Raw genomic sequence first — 15,421 nt, forward strand, 5'->3', positions numbered from 1 at the left:
TCTACAGCTAAATAGACCAGCAGGGCTGCCAGGCAACTGGTATTGTTTAAAAGGAAACAAATATGGCAGCCTCCATATTCTTCTCACTACAGTTGTCCTTTTAAAAAAGGAATAGGTAAGATGTAATGCATGTTGTAAACTCTTTACATTCAAATGAATAGAGTTATATTTATTAATCTTTTGGGGGACAAACTACAATGCCTGTTTGCTGTACAGTATATTTTCCCAGATTTATTTATTTTTTTTACTTTTTTAATCAATTTAAAAGAAAAAAAAGAAGGGGAAAAAAGAAAGATATATACCACTTTATCAATTACATGTTTAAAAAAACCAAAAACAAACAAATTTCACTGTTTAAACAGTTTCTCACAAAATATGTTACATTGCTGGTACAATGTGAGGTGATGATTTTTGAAGTAAAGATATATATTTTTTTCACTGCGCACTTCTTTCTCCTTGTACTGCACCAACTATTAAACACTTTTTTAATGGCAAAAACAGGAGAAGAAGGTTGATAGGAAGGGTAACTGTTAACTCACTGATTATGTTGTCATATAAGGGGTCATCATCTTAAAAGTGGTGAAGTATTTCCTTTATATTGCCTTCCTATATCAATGTGTAGGGCCTAATGTTGACCGGAAATATAAATAATTTCGTGTTTCCATAATTACGGACACAAATTTTGCCACTACATTGCGAATTCGTAATTTCGCGATTGCCATGCAAACAGTAATTCGGAATTCCGTAAGTGAAATTTCCGTCGTTCGTGTTAATGTGAAATTTCGTAATTTCATGTTTTCTATAGAAATGGTTATTTTAATTAAGAAAATGAGCGTAATTTGGTTTTTAATAGTAATTATGCAAATGTAAGTAATTACTAAATTTAGGAAAGTCACTCATTGATTGCAATTACTGATAATGCAAAGGCCCCTGCACATGCTGTCGCTTTAAATGTATCAGGAGGCTCTAGCTGCAGCCACTTCTAAGACAGGTGCTCTTTGTCGAGGTGCACTTAGCGGTCGTGCATGCTGAGACACTTGGCTTTGGGCCTTGCAATATCTGATAATGCAAAGGTCCCTGCAAGTACTGTCGCTTTAAATGTATCAGAAGGCTTTGGACTGGAACACAATTTCGGGAACGGACGAATTTCAACATTAATCACTGCACAGAGAATTAAATGTGTGCATTAAACACCAAGTGAACACCTGACATAACTGGCTGAGCAAATTTGGCCTGATTGGCTATTCATGAGGCAATGCTCATGCAAATATGCATTTGCTTTCGCATGCCAACTAATGTAGGGTCCAGGGTTTCAACATTAAACAGAAAATTACGATTAGTTTCCGTTACAAAAACGATCGTAATTACAAAAAACGATTGTTATTATGAAATTCCACATAAACGTGAAATTTCACGTAATTTTACAAAATTACAAATATTCGATTACGGCTAAAATCGTAATTTCGTAAATTACGGGAAGTTTTGCGTAATCGTAATTAGGTCATTACATTCATCACTAATAGGGCCACCATTATAGTGTTCCCCTTATTGGGCTTCCATATATAATGTTGCCTTGAATAGTGGCTCCCTTATAATTTACTCACCCCTTTATTGTGCCACCATTCGCATTACCCCCTTTTTAGTGTCCATGAATTATATTGACCCTCACATGAAGTCCTCATTATACTGCCTCCAAAACACAGTGCCCCCTACATAGTGCCTCATATATGATTGAGTGGCTGAATAATGTACTGGTTAAAGAGACACTGAAGCGAGACTAAATCTCGCTTCAGGTCTTATATATAGCAGGGGCACGTGTGCCCCTGCTAAAACGCCGCTATCCCGCGGCTTAACGGGGGTCCCTTCACCCCCAACCCACCCCCCGCAAACCTGGGTCGGAAAAAGGTCGCTGGAGCTGATCTTCCTGGAGGCAGGGCTAACGACTGCAGCCCTGCCTCCAGTCGCGTCTATCAGACGCGCATCGCCGCCTCTCCCCCGCCCCTCTCAGTGAAGGAAGACTGAGAGGGGCGGGGGAGAGGCGGAGGTACGCGTCTGACAGACGCGCATGGGGCAGGGCTGCGGCGGTTAGCCCTGCCCCAACCAGGAAGCGTCCCCCGCTGCTCGGAGGGGGTTTGGGGGGACAGGGACCCCCGTTAAGCCGCGCTATAGCGGCGTTTTAGCAGGGGCACGCATGCCCCTGCTAGCTATGAGGTCTGAAGCGAGATCTATTCTCGCTTCAGACTCTCTTTAAAGGGAACCAGAGACGAAGCACCCTCATGTATTTTTCCATATATATCAGTAGGAACATTAGAAAACACCTACCCTGCTCTCTGTTTCATTCTTCACTGCTCAGCCTGCTTGTTATCAGCCCTGATAAAATCCCTGAATGTGCATTCAGTCTGGCTTTGCTCAGGAATCATTATAGCTGAGTCTGTCTTCTCTGATGTATTTTCAAGCTCAAACCTGCCCTCTTCTGGCTCTGCTATAATGACTTAGCTATAATGATTCCTGAGCAAAGCCAGACTGAATGCTAAATCGGGGATTTTATCAGGGCTGATAACAAGCAGACTGAGCAGTGAAGGATGAAACAGAGAGCAGGGTAGGTGTTTTCTCTAATGTTCTCACTGATATATATTTTGACATGGGAGACCAAGGTTAAAATCCTGGCTTGGGTTAGTACCTATACAGTAAGGAGTTCAAGGCAACACTTAATAACACTGCAGGGTGGCCTCTTGAGCGCGCCCTTTTTTGGCTGAAAATCTTGAGCGATTTGAGTCTGACAGAAGAAAAGCGCTATACAAATGTTACGATTATTATTGAACATCATGGATGAGTTTCCTGATTGGACCATTATTGATCCCTGGGGATGAGTACATATGCATGTTAGCTGATTGTTGAAGATGTATAGCTATGTCCCTGAGGCTTAAATGAAATATACTTCCCTGGACAAAACAAGTGGTTACCGTAAATTGAGCAGCATTTTTATTACATTTATGTTTCGTGAACACAATAGTTTTCCTTAGTTCATTATACTAAGTGTATAGTAAGGTTCCTTCTTTCGTTCACCCTTTAAGGGTGTGAAATGGGTTAAAATACACATAAAACACAGTTATAGACATCACCTTGAATTTTTGTTGGAAATGTTTACATTACCAGTTTTTTTTTACCAGTTTTACCTGTAGCAATCTAAATAAAAAAGTTACATACTCACCTCAGTAGAGGGAAGGCTTTGAATCCCTTAAGTAAAGTTCCCCAACCCTGTCCTCAAGGCCCACCAACAGTACATGTTTTGCAGGAAACCACAAACATGCACAGGTGAGGTAATTAGTGTCTCTGCACTGCAGAGCTGATTAACTACCTCTGTGGATTTCCAAAAAACATGCACTGTTGGTGGGCCTTGAGGACAGGGTTGGGGAACACCACTGCGAGCCTTCCTGGTCCTCTCTACATCCCCTTGTTCCACCGCTGGGCCCCTGTTGCAGCAATCCGACTTTAATGTCAAAGAAGTTTAGGTCTTCTCTGAAAGTTTCAGAAGTACCAATTACTTCCAAACCAACGATGATAAGCTCCATACTGCATACATGTAAGCGCAGACTCACACATGCAAAGTACTTTCGAAGACCTGAGTACTTCTAAAGCTTTCAATGAGACTTGAAGACCCAGAAGACACAACTTGAAGACCCAGCAGGTCGGAAATTTGAACGGGGGACAGGAGGGGAACGAGGAGACCGAGAGAGGACCGGGATGGTTCTATAGAATCTACAGTTTTCCCTCTTCTTATGTGAGTATGTAACTTTTTTATTTAGGTGGCACCCTTTAAAGTATGTAAAATTTGGTGAACACAGTCCTCAGTTGCAACACATTTCTGATGTAAATCGAGAGCTCCTGGATTCTAACATTCCTCAGTTTCTAAAGCTGAAAGAGAATGCTCAGGCTTGAGTTCCACTTTAATGTTAGGGTTATATCTGTGGGCACTTACCACATTATAACAGCCACTAATCTCATAATTGCCTCATTGAGGCTGTCAAAGAAATCCTTCAAGGCTTTCCCTTCTTCTTTCATGTTTCCAATCACCAGTCCAAAGCACAAGGAGAAGACCACAAGTCCCAGCGCGTTCACCCCATTCACCGCCCCTGGCACAGGCACTATCTCCTCCCGAAACTTGACCAGAGACTCTAAGGCTTCTGATACATTGTTAGCAATCGCGGCCAGTGTATCATTTGGTGGAACAGGAACCCTAAACTGCTTCTTCTCATAGTTTGTCTTGAACTAAATCCAGAAAACACAAATTTACATTTAATATGGTGATACAGCAATTGCACATCTTTATTTCATCATGTGAGCTCAAAAGCAGTGGTAACACCGTCAAATGAATAAATATGTACACAAAACAGCATAGCTTATTTTATTTAGGCTTATTAAAAAACCTAAGTTTTGCCTGTTCACTGTGCCCCAGGGACATTCTTGGGTGTTGTCATGCTTCATCAAGCTAGATGGTGGTAAATCCTTCCTATCACCACAGGGCTCTGCAAGTGTGACAGTTAACCAGGCTGTCAGGGCCAGAGCAGGATGGGCAAGAGGTTGACAAGACATTAATTTAGGATCAGAGCTGTTTGCAGAAAGGAGGCTTACACTATAACCAATAGAGTAACAAGACAGTAGCAGGGTATCTGGATGGCCTCTTTGCTCAGGCACACAGTATGTGCGCTAAGCCCATCACATAACCTGTAGATAAGTAGCAGCCAACAGGACGCCAGTCATTAGATTGCATGCAGTGTACATTTCATTCGGCCGCACTTGAGCTGGGCGCAGGGTGAGCCGTATGAGGGCTCACCCTGCTGCCACTCAATACCCCGGTGGTGTTAAAGAGGCACTATGGCAAAACATTTTAAAATGTAAAATATGTGCAAACATATACAAATAAGAAGTACTTTTTTCCAGAGTAAAATAAGCCATAAATTACTTTTCTCCTATGTTGCTGTCACTTACAGTAGGTAGTAGAAATCTGACAGAAGCGACCGGTTTTGGACTAGTCTATCTCTTCATAGGGGATTCTCAGGGATTTATTTATTTTCAAAAGCATTTAGTGAATGGCAGGTGCTCTGTCCAACTGCCAAAAAACGGTGTAGGGAGCAGGGAAGCTGGCCAGCATCATTATTTAAATCCTTTTTAGGGAATATCTTTATAAAGAATATAAGGCTTGCTGAGAATCCCCATGAAGAGATGGTCTAGTCCAAAACCTGTCTCTTCTGTCAGATTTCTACTGCCTACTATAAGTGACAGCAACATAGGAGAAAAGTAATTTATGGCTCATTTTACTCTGGAAAAAACGTACTTCTTATTTGTTTATGTTTGCACATATTTTAAATTTTACAGTTTTTCGCCATAGTGCCCCGTTAAATACGATTCCCCCTCCAAGTTGTAGCAACTCGGAGAGAGATGTAATTTGGTGTCTGGTGATCGCCAGAGCCCTGAATTACCCTTGCATTTAGTGCACAGTATAGCACTAGTGCTATGGCTGCACCTAGTGTTGGGCGAACAGTGTTCGCCACTGTTCTGGTTCTGCAGAACATCACCCTGTTCGGGTGATGTTCGAGTTCGGCCGAACACCTGGTGGTGTTCGGCCAAACTGTTCGCGTTCGCCCGAACTGCTCAATTCCTGGCCGAACCTGGCCGAACAGGGCCCCCTATGGGGTCGCAGGCATAAGGGGGGAGCATGCCCCGATCGCGGGGGGGGGGGGGGGGGTCGGAAATTCCCCCCACCCCCTCCGCTAGCGCTCCCCCCTCTGCCCCCTTCCCCATACAAAAGTTTAAGGAAAGTACCGGTGGTAGTGGATGGCCTGGCAGTGGCACTGTGGAGTGAGGAGGAGGAGTCCGGAGAGTGACGCGTTGAGGGAGGCCGGGCAGGGGGCGTGAGGTCAGAGAAAGGGCGGAAGTACCACAAGGTTACTACCGCTGAACCGCCCGCTGCCCGGCCTCCCTCAACGCGTCACTCTCCGGACTCCTCCTCCTCACTCCACAGTGCCACTGCCAGGCCATCCCCACTACCACCGGTACTTTTCTTAAACTTTTGTATGGGGAAGCGGGCAGAGGGGGGAGTGCTATCGGAGGGGGTGGGGGGAATTTCCGACCCCCTCCCCCCCCCCGCTGCCCGGCCTCCCTCAACGCGTCACTCTCCGGACTCCTCCTCCTCACTCCACAGTGCCACTGCCAGGCCATCCCCACTACCACCGGTACTTTTCTTAAACTTTTGTATGGGGAAGCGGGCAGAGCGCTATCGGAGGGGGTGGGGGGAATTTCCGACCCCCCCCGCGATCGGGGCATGCTCCCCCCTTATGCCTGCGACCCCATAGGGCCCCCAAAAGCGGGATGTTCGGGGAGTTCGGGGTTCGGCCCGAACATGCCGAACATCGCGGTCATGTTCGGCGAACTTTCCCGAACCCGAACATCCAGGTGTTCGCCTAACACTAGCTGCACCCAGCTTTGCCGCTTGGCACTGAACGCCGAAATGACCTGATTTGAGCATGCACTAACTCCATCAGTAAATTATCGTTATTGCTGCATGGGAATCTCAGGGAACCCCTGTATACAAATTTGATATTATTGAATGGAGAGGGGATTTATTTTGCATGAGGCATGGGCGGGGTTAAATATTTTTTTTTTTTTAAATTGTTATATTCTCCTTATTTAAAGAGAATCTGTAACGTCAAATCGTCCCCAGGGGGGTACTCACCTCGGGTGGGGGAAGCCTCAGGATCCTAATGAGGCTTCCCACGCCATCCTCCGTCCCTCAGGGGTCTCGCTGCAGCCCTCTGTACAGCGGTGACGTCAATATTTACCTTCCTGGCTCCTGCGCAGGCGCTCTGACGGCTGTCGGCTCCGAAGTAGGCGGAAATACCCAATCGCCGTCGGGTCTGCTCTACTGCGCAGGCGCAAGTCTCCGGCGCCTGCGCAGTACAGCGGACCCGACTGAGATCGGGTATTTCCTTCTACTTCGGAGCCGAAAGCAGCCACAGCGCCCCCCGCTGGAGCCTGCAAAGGTAAATATTGAATTGACAGTCGGGTCTGTCGGCGGCTGTTCGGAGGGCTGCAGCGAGACCCCCGTGGGACAGAGAACGGCGTGGGAAGCCTCATTAGGATCCCAAGGCTTCCCCCACCCGAGGTGAGTACCCCCCAGGGGATGTTTTTGATGTTACAGTGTCTCTTTAATGCTGTTCCATGTTCCTCTTTTATGCCCTCTATTATAGATCTCATAGTGTCCTACATAACCCTGATTCTTCCTATAGCTCCCACAATTACAGTGCTCCTTATTATATGTAGGCCCGGTTCACATTAGCGTTTTTTTCCCAGATCGGGACCGGAGCGTATACTGTACAAACGGAATGGATGTAAAAGATTCCAATGTTAACCTATGGATCCATTCACATGCGTCCATTGGTACGGATACGTTCCGTACGCTCCGGTCCCCGGATCTAAAAATTGCTGCAGGCCCTAATTTTCCGGACCGTTCTGCCCAGCGGAACGGATCCGAACAAAAAATGCTGCAGCTTTGGGGAAATGGAAAACGGAACGTTTCTTCACACTAGTGAGCAAACGGACCGTTCCACGGGGGATGGGGGCATATGCTGACGCGAACCTGAGCGACGGGAGGGTGCTGCAGCCGGGCGGATGGGTGAGGGAGGGCTTATACATACCTAATCTTCTGTAGCAGCCGGCGGTGGAGGCTTCCGTCTTCTTACGCCACATGTGACTACATGACGCGTCATGTGACTAGTCACATGACGCACTGTGTAGTCACTGCGGAAGAAGAGGAAGCCTCTACCGCCGGCTGCTACTGAAGATTAGGTATGTATTGCTGAGTGAAAACGGATACGATCAATCATTGATCAGATCCGTTTTCACTATGTGAACCAGGCCGCGGACAGAGCCATCCGGATCGGGTGAAGTGGAGACCGGATCCGCTCACCGTCTCTTTTTGGCTTGAAATGCAGATGTGAACCGGGGCTTACCCCCATTATAGTGCTCCTCATTGTACTGTCTCCCCATCATAGTGTTTTTATTACCGTTCTCCTTGTTGTATTGATCCTCATTTTAGTGCAACTTATTATTCTGCCCCCTATTATACGGTATCATATTCTACCTACCTCCCCCTCCTTTTTAGTACTACATGTTATTATGCCCCCTAATTATGTTACCACCTCTCTATGTGCAGCCCCATTCCCTTGCAGAGATTGCCTTCAGCACATAGTTTATACTGTAACCACAGGAAAGCCCCAATTATTCGGCACAGGCGGAATGTGTGTAATTCAGGGCCGGATTTACAACTCAGAGGTCTGTCGGCACAGGCGTCTCGGTGCCCTAAACTCCGCCCCTGAAAACAGGCCACACCCCCAAGTAGAAATATTCCGAACTGTCCTTAGAATGTCACTAACTGTCCTTAGAATCTTACACTCTAATCACTGTCTCATATCATCCTTAGTGGCATGAGAGGAGGAGGAGGGGTTCGCCTCTCCCACATAAGGCGTCTGTAGGCGCGTGCCTACTGTGCCTTCTGGAAAATCCGGCCTTGGTGTAATTTCAGGTCTTTGAGAAGTAAAGCAACCGGGGCTTAAATGCAACACTAGCCTTCCCTCAGAGCAAATGCAGAGCAGCACACAGGGGAAAGCACTTATAAAAGTTCTTGGCGTGGGTCTTCTTCTACAGCTGCCAGCTGCTCTGCTGCATCCACTCTGTAAGGCCCCTGATGCATGCAGTGTCCCGATGCGGGTCAGTCAGGTGAAACAGCTGTACGAGGGTGCAGCAGACTAGCAGGCAGCTGCATAAGTTAAGAAAACCAGCGCCCACAGCTTTTGTACTGTATATGGTCACCCGAGGTGACATGTGACATGATGAGATAGACATGGGTATGTACAGTGCCTAGCACACAAATAACTGTGCTGTGTTCCTTTTTTTCTTTCTCTGCCTGAAAGAGTTAAACATCAGGTATGTAAGTGGCAGTTCCTGTCCTAGTGAAAACTGGGTCAGACTTCAGTGTGACCCTCAATAATAAGAAATTACAACTATAAAACACTTTCCTAGCAGAAAATGGCTTCTGAGAGCAGGAAAGAGATAAAAAGGGTTAATAGTTCATAGATTTTATCTCTGGCATACTTCAATGAATGTGTCATTGAGCAAAAACAATAAAGCAGTAAAAAATTAAAACATGGTTTAAATATAAAATAAAACTGTGGAATATCTTAAATAGTTATTTTTAGGAGAAGGAGGATAGATACAATTGTTTATTTCATTCTTTTTTTTTCGCCTCGGGTGTCCTTTAATCATTTTACAGAGCCATACTCATCTAATTTGAAGACAGATGTTTCAGGCTTAATTTGGCCTTTATTAGAGGAAGGTATGGATTAATATGGCTCTATGGGTAGGACTTGGGAAAACTCCTAGGTTAAATTGTGATCTTTCTTATCTAATGCGCTCATCCCTTTGAGTAAATGAGCGCTCCAATGTAATTTACCGTGTTATGACATCTTACCTGTTTGAAGCATGCTTCTACCATGTTTGGAGGAAACATATTTCTGTTAAAAGAAAACAAAGTTTTCAATAAAACAAAAAGAGAAAACATTTTGGTAAATTATAATTTTACAGCAAAAAAGAGGCAAACAGCCAAACAGCCTTATCACAAAATTGCAGGAAGTATTTCAAAAAGAAGTAAAAGTCTTATACTCCTGTGAACGGATGCTTGCATACCCAAAAGTTTAACAAAAACTCAAAGCAGCACGCTACAGCACGCTATTTCAGTGAAATCCTGACCTCTGCTGCCCTTTCATTTCTACCTGACTTTAGCCTATCACCTGATCTATCATTAATCTTAATCCTATCTTAATCTGATTATTTCCCATAACCCTAAATGATAAATCTGTCCTAACCCTTACCTATTTCAACAACACCCCTAAGAGACCTTGACACCTATTCCCTAACCTTGCTAACAATCCAAAATTGCAGCAAACCTTGCATCAAAACAAAAAACCTATAGATACTCTGTGATATTAAGATAATTGATTATGTATTATGCTGGTGCAAGAGCAATCGTGGAGCTAAATAAGGCAAGCAGGCACAGCAGTTCTTTTCTCCCAAATTATGATACCACATATATACTTGTGCCTGTGTTTGATTTATTTGGGCAGTGCTTGACAGAGGGTCACTCCGAAATGTCGCTGTTACAGTTGATTGTTTTTCCTGTATACAATATGACATTAAAGAGCCATTGCTACGAGACGGTGCCCACTTCATTTTCTATATTTTTTCATTTTTCGATACAGTCTACAGGGCTACTACTGGCTGCAGCCGAGGCACTTTTTTCCTGATACAGAGGCATGCAGATTTAAAATTGTCTGCCTAATATGTCCACCTTAATACATATACCGGTAGATAAACATACAATGTAAAGATAGAAGATGAGGTAATGCAGGGACCGACCAAGTTCAACGGCTGTCGATACTTACAGTAAGAAAGAAAAGGGTACTACCTTGTACCCTCGAAAATAAGACCTGATCCGAAAATAAGCCCTAGCATCATGATTTTTCAGGATTTTTGAGGATGCTCGAAATATAAGCTCTACTCCAAAAATAAGTCCAAGCTAGATACAGTTCATAAAATAGTCAATGTAAATAGTGCCAGCAAGCTACGGTATACATGTAAAAAACTGAAATCAATTGGCAATAGCATACAGCAGGACAGATAGACCCTTTGCCAAGGAAAGCAGTCACTCCCGAAAAAATTACACTCAAAGACCCCACAAGACCCAAAACAATTAGGATTAGCAAATGGGAGGCTTTGGGTAAATGCAGATTGCTGTACATGGAAAAAGAAAATAGAGGCAATTATGAGAAATTCATGATGGAGTTCAGGGTTTGGAAAGTTATAATGATGTTCCAAAATGTGATGCCATGACTATATTTGAATAAATGTAGATTTTTTTTGATAAAGAAAACCTGTAACTAAAAAAAGTTCCCCTTTGGAGTACTCACCTCGGGTGGGGGAAGCTTCCAGGTCCTATCGAGGCTTCCCCCGTCCTCCTGTGAATTGATCCACGGCAGTCTCGCTGTGCCCCTCCGAACAGCGGGGATGTAAATATTTACATCGCAGGCGCAGTATCGGCTCTCCGCTCGGATATAGGTGGAAATAGCTGATCGCTGTCGGGCCGCTCTTCTGCGCAAGCGCAAGTCTCCTGCAGCTGCGCAGTAGAGCGGACCCGACAGAGATCGGCTATTTCCGCCTATCTCCATGGGGAGAGCCGCAACAGTGCCACCCGCTGGAGCCGGGAAGGTAAATATATCAAGCCTTCTCAGGCTTGTCAGGGGAGGATTGCGGGACGCTTCGGTGGACCAGCGCTGGATTGCCTGCAGCTACAGGGATGGGGGAAGCGTCATTGGGACCCTGAGGCTTCCCCCTCCCGAGGTAAGTACCCCCCAGGGGATTTTTTTTTTATTACAGAGTCTCTTTGAAGAAAAAATGTAGTTAGTTGTTTGTGGAAGACTAAAAGATCCCCTGATAATAAGCCCTAATGCCTCTATTGGAGCAAAAATTAGAGACAGGACAGGATATCGTGTGCAGCATTTGTAAGACTCCAGAGATTTAAAAGATTTGAGAATCTTTTTGGATTTGGATTCAAGGAAATTTGAGATTCATCCCATCTCAACTTTTAAACAATACCAGTTGCCTGGCTGCCCTGCTGATCCTCTGCCTTTAATATTTTTAGCCATTGCCCTTGAAAAAAAAATATGCAGATCTGATGTTTCTGGCAAAAAATTGACTGGATTAGTCACATGCTTGTTTCAGGTGTGTGATTCAGACACTACTGCAACCAAAGAGATCAGCAGGACTGCCAGGCAACTTGCACTGTTTAAAAGGAAATACAGTGGCTTGCAAAAGTATTCGGCCCCCTTGAGGTTTTCCACATTTTGTCACATTACTGCCACAATCATGAATCAATTTTATTGGAATTCCACATGAAAGACCAATACAAAGTGGTGTACATGTGAGAAGTGGAACGAAAATCATACATGATTCCAAACATTTTTTACAAATCAATAACTGCAAAGTGGGGTGTGCGTAATTATCCGGCCCCCTGAGTCAATACTTTGTAGAACCACCTTTTGCTGCAATTACAGCTGCCAGTCTTTTAGGGTATGTCTCTACCAGCTTTGCACATCTAGAGACTGAAATCCTTGCCCATTCTTCTTTGCAAAACAGCTCCAGCTCAGTCAGATTAGATGGACAGCGTTTGTGAACAGCAGTTTTCAGATCTTGCCACAGATTCTCGATTGGATTTAGATCTGGACTTTGACTGGGCCATTCTAACACATAGATATATTTTGTTTTAAACCATTCCATTGTTGCCCTGACTTTATGTTTAGGGTCGTTGTCCTGCTGGAAGTTGAACCTCCACCCTAGTCTCAAGTCTTTTGCAGACTCCAAGAGGTTTTCTTCCAAGATTGCCCTGTATTTGGCTCCATCCATTTTCCCATCAACTCTGACCAGCTTCCCTGTCCCTGCTGAAGATAAGCACCCCCAGAGAATGATGCTGCCACCACCATATTTGACAGTGGGGATGGTGTGTTCAGAGTGATGTGCAGTGTTAGTTTTCCGCCACACATAGCATTTTACATTTTGACCAAAAAGCTCCATTTTGGTCTCATCTGACCAGAGCACCTTCTTTCACACGTTTGCTGTGTCTCTCACATGGCTTGTGGCAAACTGCAAACGGGACTTATAATGCTTTCTGTTAACAATGGCTTTCTTCTTGCCACTCTTCCATAAAGGCCAACTTTGTGCAGTGCATGACTAATAGTTGTCCTATGAACAGAGTCTCCCACTTAAGCTGTAGATCTCTGCAGCTCGTCCAGAGTCACCATGGGCCTCTTGACTGCATTTCTGATCAGCGCTCTCCTTGTTCAGCCTGTGAGTTTAGGTAGACGGCCTTGTCTTGGTAGGTTTACAGTTGTGCCATATTCCTTCCATTTCTGAATGATCACTTGAACAGTGCTCTGTGGGATGTCCATGGCTTTGGAAATCTTTTTGTAGCCTAAATCTGCTTTAAATTCCTCAATAACTTTATCCCTGACCTGTCTAGTGTGTTCTTTGTACTTCATGGTGTTGTTGCTCCCAATATTCTCTTAGACAACCTCTGAGGCCGTCACAGAGCAGCTGTATTTGTACTGACATTAGATTACACACAGGTGCACTCTATTTAGTCATTAGCACTTATCAGGCAATGTCTATGGGCAACTGACTGCACTCAGAGCAAAGGGGGCTGAATAATTACGCACATCCCACTTTGCAGTTATTGATTTATAAAAAATGTTTGGAATCATGTATGATTTCCGTTCCACTTCTCCCGTGTACACCACTTTGTATTGGTCTTTCATGTGGAATTCCAATAAAATTGATTCATGTTTGTGGCAGTAATGTGACAAAATGTGGAAAACTTCAACGGGGCCGATTACTTTTGCAATCCACTGTAAATATGGCATTGGCAGCCCCCATATTCATCATATTCTCACTTCTGGTTCCCTTTAGGCCTCTTTCACAGTGGGACGTTAAAGTCGCACGTTAGAAAAAATTATAACGCAGACTAACACACAGCAATGCAAAGTCTGTGCGACATTCTCAGTGCACACGTTGCGTTGTGTGTAACGTGTAGCAATATTTAGCAAGTGCTGCATGCTGTGTATTTAGCAAGACATTTGCTGCGTTATGTGTGTTGCACATGCTCAGTAATGTTTTTTTTTTAAATGTAACGTATGCAGAGTTTTAGTTCCATCAGTATACAACGAAAACGGCGCACCAAGAGACACATAACGCAGTGCAAAATAACGTCCAATTGTATAACCTACCTGTGCTGCGTTAGGGGCACGTTGTGCGACTTTAACGTCGCATCAAACGCAACGTCCCACTGTGAAAGGGGCCTTAAACATATTTATCGACATAAATTGTAACGTTCTTTAAAGCATCAGCATACCTTATTAAATCTAGGAAGGCATCGGCAGCCTGGACCGTCTCGATCTTTCCTTCCCGGTGCATCTTCTCCTTGCTGCCCTTCCCGGGGTGAATAATGATGACGATGATGATCCCAATGAACACAGCAATCACTGTGGTTGTCATATAGTAGACTACAGCTCTTATACCCATCTTCCCTGAAGCCTTACTATCCAGTGCAGCCATACCTGGGAAAGAGGCAGCGGATTTAGCCTTGTGCAACTTACACTCACTAACAAGCAATTATTTTTCAATTAGGCCCTGTTCACAGTGCTCATTTGCATTGTAGAATAATTCTGCATGTCAGCTTACTGCCCATACAAAAATATGGGGCTGTTCACAGAACAGCATTGCAATTGTTTATTCTACCTCACTGCGTGCAGGCTTTTTTATTAAAGGATACCCGAGGTGACATGGGACATGATGTGATAGACATGTCTATGTACAGTGCCTAGCACACAAATAATTATGCTGTGTTCCTTTTTTGCTTTCTCTGCCTGAAAGAGTTAAATATCAGGTATGTAAGTGGCTGACTCAGTCCTGACTCAGACAGGAAGTGACTACAGTGTGACCCTCACTGATAAAAAATCCCAACTATAAAACACTTTCCTAGCAGAAAATGGCTTCTGAGAGCAGAAAAGAGATAAAAAGGGTCAATAGTTCATAGATTTTAGCTCCGGCCTACTTCAATGAATGTGTCAGATTTAAAGTTAAAATAAAACTGTGGAATATCTTAAAAAGTCATTTTTAGGAAAAGGAAGATAGATACAATTGTTTATTTCATTCATTTATTTTCGCCTCGGGTGTCCTTTAAAGTCTATGTCCAGTCTCCATTGCAGTTCACACTCATAATAGCGCATTATAACGTGTGCCTTATGCAACTGACCACTGTGAACCTGGCCTCAGGCTTAAAGTGAACCTAAAGTTAAAAAAAAGCTAATTTCGTTACCTGGGACTTCTTCCAGCCCCCTGAAGTCTTGCTGGTCCCTTGCCATCAATCATCCCATGCTCCGCCACTCCTCCGCGGTCCCCCTCCATAATGCAGCCGACTGACGAGTCTGTTGGCCACTGCGCACGTCCTTTAATGCACTCCCGTGGCTGGGTGCATTCTGCACATGTGCTGTAGCAATTGTTGCTTGCTGTGCAGGCGCAGAGTGCTCCCAGCTATGGGGATCACAATAGAATTCGCGAGGCCGAGCACCCAGCAGTGGAGGGGGACACCGGAGAGAAGGTGGAGTGCGGGATGACGGTGAGGGACCAGGAAGACCTCAGGGGGCTAGAAGAAGCTCCAGGTAAATAAATAAAAAAAAAAAATTAAATTTAGTTTTCCTCTAATGTTACATAAAAATATCATCACAAAATCATGATTCATAATTAGGAATAACATGGC

General features: G+C 44.4%; 1 protein-coding gene across 1 annotated transcript in view; it reads right to left on the reverse strand.

Moving 5' to 3' along the window:
- The window catches only part of SLC1A3 (solute carrier family 1 member 3), a 127,527-nt gene that overhangs the window by 13,685 nt on the left and 98,421 nt on the right, over positions 1-15,421 (reverse strand). Inside the window, exons 4-6 of the mRNA XM_068250780.1 lie at positions 14,015-14,219; positions 9,527-9,569; positions 3,980-4,269 (exon numbers count right to left, since the gene is read on the reverse strand). Coding sequence (XP_068106881.1) covers positions 3,980-4,269; positions 9,527-9,569; positions 14,015-14,219 — 538 coding nt within the window. The remainder of the gene's footprint in view (positions 1-3,979; positions 4,270-9,526; positions 9,570-14,014; positions 14,220-15,421) is intronic.

This window comes from Hyperolius riggenbachi, chromosome 1 (assembly GCF_040937935.1).
Source record: "Hyperolius riggenbachi isolate aHypRig1 chromosome 1, aHypRig1.pri, whole genome shotgun sequence".
Lineage (NCBI taxonomy): Eukaryota > Metazoa > Chordata > Amphibia > Anura > Hyperoliidae > Hyperolius > Hyperolius riggenbachi.